This window comes from Sapajus apella, unplaced genomic scaffold (assembly GCF_009761245.1).
Source record: "Sapajus apella isolate SASKATOON/1434 unplaced genomic scaffold, GSC_monkey_1.0 scaffold36, whole genome shotgun sequence".
In the NCBI taxonomy this organism is placed as follows: Eukaryota; Metazoa; Chordata; class Mammalia; order Primates; family Cebidae; genus Sapajus; species Sapajus apella.
Window position 1 is genome coordinate 29,269,971 of NW_022436976.1, and position 8,768 is coordinate 29,278,738.

An 8,768-nucleotide genomic window follows, 5' to 3' on the forward strand; every position below is an offset into this window, starting at 1 on the left:
GCACATAACGGTGTCTACATACACAAAAGTACATAAGTACTTCTGAGTGCTTTTTCATCTATGTACATTTTGTCATGTACTACTCACAACACTAGAAGAGAACATATGGTATTATTCTCTTTTTTATAGATTGTTTGGCCACATAGCTGGTTTATGACAGAACAAAGGTTCCACACCAGGTCTTCTAAGTTCAATATACTACAGAGTACATACATATGCTACATTATGTTGCCTTTGTGGACATACTCTGAAACTAGGTATCATTTATAACATTGTTTCCTTTGAAAGTCAATCAACTGATTACACCAAATGAACAAAATCTATTCAGATATTAACGACACAATTACCTATGTCAAAATCATGTAAAAAAATTATATATATATATATATAATATATCAGCAAAAGAAGTCTAAATAGCACATAATTCATTTGCCTAATTGAGAGAATAATTCAACCAATTTTAATTCAATCACTAATCTAGTATTTGAGAAAAAACATAGTTTCATTATTTAGAACCAATATTTAACATTTGTTTAAATTTGTATAATTTCAAAAGTAAAATCAATTTACCCAATAACCTGTTATGTACATTCACTTTTATTTCACTATTACTTCCATTTCATTCTTATTTTATTGATCTTCCATACTTGTGAAAAAACAAATTATATGACTTAGTTATAAAGGTTATTGTTTTTAATATAAACAATGAGTATCCTAAACATTAATAATAATAAAGCACAGATAAAGTAGTCATTAAGAACTTTCCTCAATCTAAGAAATCACAAAATAGGGGCAGATTACCACAGCTCTGTCTCAATGTTGGTGTGAGAACTGAAGGCATTTCAGTGGAAAGTAAATACTTCCGAACACAGGGTGCAGACTTTACCTACAATTGCCATGCATCTCATCATCTCCACAACAGTCTCATCTATCTGTATAGCATTTTATCTTTTCCAAAGCCATTTTATGTTCCTCAATTCATTTGACCTTCATAACTATTCTAGAAGGTAGGCAGGCCAAGTGTTATCATTGGCATATTACAAAGGAGGAAACAAAGGCTCAGAGTTTCATGGTTTTTCCCAGAGGTCAACTAGCAGAAGAAATGGAATTAAATTCCACAGCTAATACCTTCTTATAGCAATGTTTTTTCTAGAACATCAAATCATTTGTACAAGTTCTCTTTAGTTCGGTTACTAAAAGTTACTGGCAATCTTTAGTCAAGACTACTTTTATATGAGTAAACACACTGAAATCATTAATATTTCTAAGAAACATGGATTAAAAATGGCAGAATTCAGCAGATTTACAATAAGAAATGAAACAGATCGAGGCATCCAAGTAAATGTTGGAAAAATAAAAATATAAATTTTAATCATCTATATACGGCATTTCAAAAAACATTATCTCTAAATATGGACTAAAAGACATTTAAATCTTTCTCAATTCTGATAAATATGAGCAGACATAGAAAATTATATCCTTATAGGTTTGAAACTCAGAACATACTAGGCATTTTCACTTTAAATACCATAGAGTAGAGACTTTGCAGTCTGAGAACTCTGAATTTGATTGCTAGTTCTACCACTTAATAGCACTGGAACCCTGGACAAGTTACTTAAAGTATCTGATTCTCAATTTCTTCATTTGTTAAATGGAGATAATACCAACCTTGGAGGATTACTCTGGGAGTAATGGAGATAATAACAAACTTGGAGGATTACTCTGGGAGTAATGGAGATAATAACAAACTTGGAGGATTACTCTGGGAGTAATGGAGATAATAACAAACTTGGAGGATTACTCAAGTGCATATACAGTATAGTGTTTAGAATATAGTAACAACTTAATCAAATTGTAGCTTTCATCACTGAAGTGTTACAAATATGTTTCCTTTTCCTCTGTTCTACAATACATCTACATTTCAGCTTCAGGAATTCAAATATTCATTAACCAGGATGCATAATTAAATACATCCATTTTTTGGAATTAAATCTTTCAAAAATCAATTTAATAATAGCACTGTAAAGGACCTCACAGATTGGGTGCCTGTAATCCAAGCACTTCGGAGCCCAAGGAGGACGGGCCACCTGAGGTTGGGAGTTCAAGACCAGCCTGACCAACATGGTGAAACCCCATCTTTAAAAAAAAAAAAAAAAGAAAGAAAAGAAAAAAGGAGGGGAAGAAAACAAGGCCTAGGGAGTTTAAATTGTTCAGGGTTTCCACATTAGCATGCAAGTCAAAAACAAATCCTAGCGACGGACCAAAATACCATAGGCATAACTTTTAGTTCCGTCAATTGAAGGGACAGTTGTGCGAAATTTGATTTATTGTCTAGGACTTGATATTACATTTCAAAATAAGGTAATGCTTTTTGTGTTTTTGTTTCTTTTTTAAGTTTTGGTTTATCCTTCCTGTTATCTCAAAAATACGTGGGGAATTAGTAAAATATTTACTTAAATTCTTGAAAGCAATCTGTAGGCCACTCAGGTAACTATTTAAAAAATAGAAAGGGTCATTTCTTGGTGAGACTTTTCTGACAAGAAAGAACTTAAGTATCCCTTGGTGTACAATTCCAACGAAGAATAATGATTTCATAAACCACATATGGATAAACGTATTTCTGGAGTAAAAATTTGAAAAAAAATTGTTTAAATCATAAACCACATACATACCACTCCTTACCTTGAAAATGCAGGCTTCTTTTTAAATAAACAATTGGCATTGTAATTTTTTTTCAACCAGTCTTTATATAACACAAACAACAGAACCATTCTTCTAGAATTTCTATCACCTTTAGAGAAGTTAGGTAAGAACTGAGCAAGTCTAATTATGAGAGCTCTCTAACAGGATTTCTACCCTATCCAGAGTGAGACCTTAAACAACCAATACAGAGAAAAATTTTAAATATGTAAAAAACATTACTGGGGAAACCATTCCCCCAGTAATCTAATAATACAATAGACTAATGAAGGAGAAAATTTAAATATTTTAAATAAGGCTTTAATTATTAACAAATAGAAAGATTTCCATATACCTAAAAAAAAAAAAACCTAAAACCAAAACTACTGCTATTAAAACTATGCCATTTTCAATTTTTCCTTTTTATACTTAACTTTGGTCCATAAATTGATATATCAACAAATGAAGTTAAAATTGACCCTCCTTCTTCCTTTCCCTTTCTTCTTTCCTTCTTTCCTTCCTTTTTGCCTTCTTTCCTTCATTCCTTCCTTCCTTCTCTCCCTCCCTCCCTCTCTCTCTTTCTTTCTCTTTCTCTCCTGGAGTCTCACTGTGTCACCCAGGCTGGAGTGCGGTGGCACGGTATCGGCCCACTGCAACTTTCTTCTTTTCTTTTCTCCTTCCTTCTCTCCTTCCTTCCTTCCTTCTTTCCTTCCTTCCTCCCTCCCTCCCTCTCCCCCCTCTTTCTTTCTTTCTTTCCTGGAATCTCACTCTGTCACCCAGGCTGGAGTTCAGTGGCACTATATCGGCCCACTGCAACTTCAGCATCCTGGGTCCAAGCGACTCAAATTGCGAAGTAGCTGAGACTACAGGTGCACACCAACACGCCTGGCTAATTTTTGTATTTTCAGTAGACAGGGGTTTCACCATGTTGCCCAGGTTGGTCTCAAACTCCTGACCTAAAGTGATCCACCCACCTCGGCCTCTCAAAGTGCTGGGATTACAGGCGTGAGCCACTGTGCCTGGCCTAAAATTTCTAAATCTATAATTAGCATAACAGTCAAAGCTGTGCATGGTGAGACACACTTGTAATCCCAATACTGTGAGGCTGAGGTCAGCAGATTGCTTAAGGCCAGAAGTTCAAGATGAGTCTGGCCAACACAGTCTCTAAAAAATGAAAATAAACAAAGAAAAAGGAAAAAAGTCAAGAGAGAAAGCATATAAAATGCTCCTCACTTCTCCACTTCCATGTTTTTATAACCATTTATCTATCTGTCTGTCTGTCTGCCTGCCTATCTGTCTGTCTATATGTCTATCCATCTAAGACAGGGTCTCCCTATGCTGCCCAGGCTGGTCTTGAACTTCTGGGCTCAAAGGATCCTCCTGCCTTGTCTCCCAAAGTGCTAGGATTACAGGCATGAATCACCACACCTGGCCAACCTTTTAAAATTAAATAATCTACTATTAAGTTTTTTAGTAGAAATTCAATTTGCAATGTCTTAAATCTACAACAATTAAAAAGGCACCTGCTTTCAACAAAAACTGCTGGGACATTTGGTTATCCACATGCAAAAAGTTAACCTTAGAACCTCATCTCACACCATAAACAAGAATTCAAAATAGATCACAGAATTAAAGAGCTAAAATAATAAAACATTTACAAGAAAACATAAAAGAAAACATTTGAGACTTGGGCTAGGCAAAGATTTCTTACCTATGACACCAAGAACATAGTCCATAAAATAATTTTAAAAACTAACAAATTGGGCCTCATGAAAATTCAAAACTTTTATACTTCAAAAGACACAAGAAAATGAAAATACACACAGACTGGAAGAAAATATTTGCAAAGCATGGCCATTAAAGGATCTGTATCCAGAATTCACAAAGAATTCTCATAACTCAACTTATAAGATGACAAGTAAACCAATTAGAAAATGAGCAAGAGATACAAACAGACATTTCATCAATGAAAATATATAAATGACTAGAAATTACATGAGACGATTGTTCAGCATCATTAGTCCTTAGGAATATGCAAAGCTAATGCCTCAAGGAGATATTATTTCACACCCACTGGAATGGCTATAATAAATCAGACAGACAATAACAAATGCTGGCAAAGATACAGAGAAAAGGGAATTACCATACATCATTGATAGAACTGTTATAAAATAGTGTGACCATTTTGGAAAAGCATGGAAGCTTCTCAAAGAGTAAAACATAAAACTATGATATGACCCAGCAATTCTACTTCTAGGCATCTACCCAAGGTATATGAAAATGTATGTCTACACAAAGACTTACATGTGAATATTCATAGTTCCTTATTTGTAATAACCCAAAACTTGGAACCATGACCATCAACTGGTTTTGTATAAACAAAATGTGGCATATTCACACAATGGAATATTATTCAACTATAAAAAGGAATGAACCTAATGGCACATGCTATGCCATGCATGAACCTCAAAAGCATTGTTAAAGAACAAAGGTCTTTTTAGACCTTTAGACAAAGGTCGGGTGCAGTGGCTCACGCCTGTAATCCCAACGCTTTGGGAGGCCCAGGTGGGTGGATCACAAGGTCAGAAGATCAAGACCATCCTGGCCAATACGGTGAAACCCAGTCTCTACTAAAAATACAAAAATTAGCTGAGTATGGTGGTAAGCGCCTGTAGTCCCAGCTACTCGGGAGGCTGAGGCAGGAGAATTCCTTTAACCAGGGAGTCGGAGGTTGCAGTGAGTTGAGATCGTGCCACTGCACTCCACCCTAAAGACAGAGGGAGACTGTCTCAAAACAAATAAATCAAAATAAAAAGCTAGACACAAAAGATGATATATTGAATGATCACGTTTATGAAGAAGTACCTAGAAAAAGCAAACTTATACGGGTAGAAAACAGATTCGTGATTTCCTGGGACTGAGAGCAGGAAAGAGATTAACTGTAATGGGTATAAGGAATCTTACTGTGGTGCTCTCAAACATCCTAAAACTGATCTATAATGATAGTTGCAACATTTGGTAAAATTCGTAAAAATCACTAAATTGTACACTTAGAATGGATGAATTTTATATGTAAAATATACCTAAATAAAGCTGTTTACTTTTTTTTTTTTTTTGAGACAGAGTCTTGCTCTGTCGCCCAGGCTGGAGTGTAGTGGCACAATCTCAGCTCACTGCAACTTCTGCCTCCCAGGTTCAAGCAATTCTCCTGCCTCAGCCTCATCAGTAGCTGGGATTACAGGCACCTGCCACCACATCTGGCTAATTTTTGCATTTTTAGCAGAGACAGGATTTTACCATGTGCTGGTCTCAAACTCCTGACCTCAAGTGACCCACCTGCCTCAGCCTCCCAAAGTGCTGGGATTAACAGGCATGAGCCACTGTGCCAGGGCAATAAAGCTGTTCTCTTTATAAAAAAAAAAAAAAAAAAAAAATGGCTTTTTGTTTCACCTGTCCCTTGAAGAATTAAATGAGTAACTGTAGACTGTAGCAGTTTCTGTAATTTTTATTAAACAATTGTACTGATCCTAATCTTGGATAGGAAGCCACAGTATCACTTTTGAGAGGATCTAGCACAGTGTTAGGAAAACTCCTTCAACTCGTTCACTGGACAGAGGTTTTCCAGGAAAAGGATTTCTCATAAAGTTCCTTCTGTTCATTTATATTTTAAGAAGCCAGTGCCTGGAGACAGCTCAAAAGTATACACAAGAGATTTGTCTTTGACAATGGGCTTACTGATCTCATGGGTATTCTACTCTACCTTCATATTACAAAACAAGAACTTAAAAAGACAAGTAAAAAGTTTTAACACAATTTTAAAGGACATAGGGTTAAGTTATATAACTTTGAGAGTGTACATGTCCAAATGCCAAAGGCACTGTTTGCTTGTGCAACTGTATAAAGTTGTAACACAATAGTCCTTAGTAATGATATTAAATGACAAATAACATTACAGGCGTTAATCCAATCCCTGGATCTTCCTGTATTCATCCTAAACACCTTCTAAGTGTCCACTCGACTTATAAGGTCTTTCAAAAATAACCCAGGACTTCATAACCCTCACAGAACGACAAATAATTTTGCAAACTTTTTACTTCTTTGCAAAAATACCACCTTGTCTGACCACCTTAGTGAAAACTGCCAATCTCACAAAACTCCCTATCTTCCCTTCCCTGATTCATTTTTCTCAATAAAACTAAACATACCTTTTACATATATTCTGATTACTGTCTTCTCCTACTAGGATGTAAGTTCCAAGTAAAGATTTGCTTTTTTCCTTGCTGTATCCTCATTGCCTAGAACAGTGCCTACCACGTTGCAGGTGCTCTTGAACAAATGAATGGGTATTAAATATATGCAAGAAAACAGGAGCTGATCCTTACCACAGGAATGAACAATGAGTCTCTTCTACTTATTCAACAGCCTTGACTTGGGTTTAAAACATGAATTTTACAAGGAAACAGAGACCTCCGAATACAACTTCCAGACTGCCTACCCAGCATTTCTTCAGCAAAGAGAGAGTAAAAAAAAAAAAGCCAATGTTTCACTTATAATTCTGGATTTGCAACAATCAGAGTATTTTTAATAGACTGTCTCTATTCTGTAGAGAGGGCAGGTTAATTAAATCCCATGTGACTAATTAATGGAAAAAAAAATGAAGGTTCAATACTTAACTATCCTTTTTATTACTTAACTCTAATAAAGTATAACATTTCAAAGACAGCCTGTTTTTCTACACCCAAAACGGGATCCTATCTTCATGAAGACATACCTTAGCAAAACGACCTCCTCAGCCTCAAAACCGCCAAACACCAAGGAAGCTTTTTCTCTCCCTTATCCCAGAAGTCTTCCCCATAGCCATTTTACAAACACAACCACCTTCAGACCTCTTTCTAATTAACCTGTGATTCAATCCAGCTGCATTCCAGCGTTTAACAACACCCCGAGAAGAAAGACTCACAACCTCAGGCCCTGGAGCATCCCCTAAGCAGTCACCCCCACCAACCGAGAGCCCTGGAACAAGAAGGAATCTGGGGATGGCAGGGACCTTCCAGCAAGACCAGAATTGGAGGACATCTTAGACTTCACCCTGGCACTGCCCATTTCTGTGTGACCTTGGGCATGTTACTACACCTCTAGGGGTCCTAGTTTTCCCACCGTTAGGGTGAGGACATGTTGACCAAGTCACTGCAAAGATTCAATGACATCCCATGCAAAGCACCCAACAGGGCACCCGGCACGAAGCGGCGCCTCAGTCCTCAGTAGCACGGATGATCCCCGGCCCTCCGCCTACAGTCTCCGAGCTGGGAGGCGCCTCGCGGACCCAGCTCTGAGAGGACAGGTGGGCACTGAGGTCCAGAGAAGACAGAAGTGCCCCGCTCCGACCTCCAGAAAGGCAGATGGGCGCAGGACCTGGAACCCAGGACGCCCGTCCTCAGCCCACACTCCCCCACCTTCCCCGGATTCTGCGGGGCCCGGACGCCCGTGCCGGACGAGGCGGTGCGCGCCGCCCTCCCGGGGCCCCAGCTCCGCGCGGCTGGGGCCGCTCCACCTGCCGCCGAGCCCCGCGCCCGCCCGCGGCCCGGGGCTCCCGCCGCTCCACCCGGCCTCCCGCGAGCCACGCAGCGCCGCGCGGCGGGCCGGAGCGCGTACTCAACTCTTCACTTTGCCGAAGGTGCCGACGCCCAGCGTGTCGCCCAGCACGTAGTGTCCGATCTTCACCCGCCCGTCGTGCTTCTGCTTCTCAGCCATCTTCGGCGCGCGCGGCCTCGCTCCGCCGCCTGCCGCTCCGCGCCGCCGCCGCCGCCGCCGCCGCCGCCTACCCACAGTGCAGCGGGCCCTGGGGCGGGGGGGGCCAGCGCGCGCGGAGCCGCGAGGGGCGCGGGGTCCCGGGAGGGGGCGCTGGGCTAGCCAGGCCCAGGTGGGAAGCGCCGGGCGAGCGGCCGGCGGGGCGGGGCCGAGAGGGGGAGCGCGGAGAGCCTGCGGCGGAGCCCGAGACGGCGACGGCGGGGGACGGCAACGCGGGGCGCTGGGCGGGAGTGCGGGAGGGGCCGCGCCAGGTGCGCGGGGTCCGAGTGAGGGGAAGAAGC

General features: G+C 40.4%; 1 protein-coding gene across 1 annotated transcript in view; it reads right to left on the bottom strand.

Moving 5' to 3' along the window:
* Positions 1 to 8,520, bottom strand: part of PRKAA2 (protein kinase AMP-activated catalytic subunit alpha 2) — a 65,945-nt gene extending 57,425 nt beyond the window's left edge. The window contains exon 1 of the mRNA XM_032296861.1: positions 8,337 to 8,520. Within this exon, the coding sequence (XP_032152752.1) occupies positions 8,337 to 8,430 (94 nt within the window). The 5' untranslated portion in view covers positions 8,431 to 8,520. The remainder of the gene's footprint in view (positions 1 to 8,336) is intronic.
* Between the last annotated feature and the right edge of the window lie 248 nt (positions 8,521 to 8,768).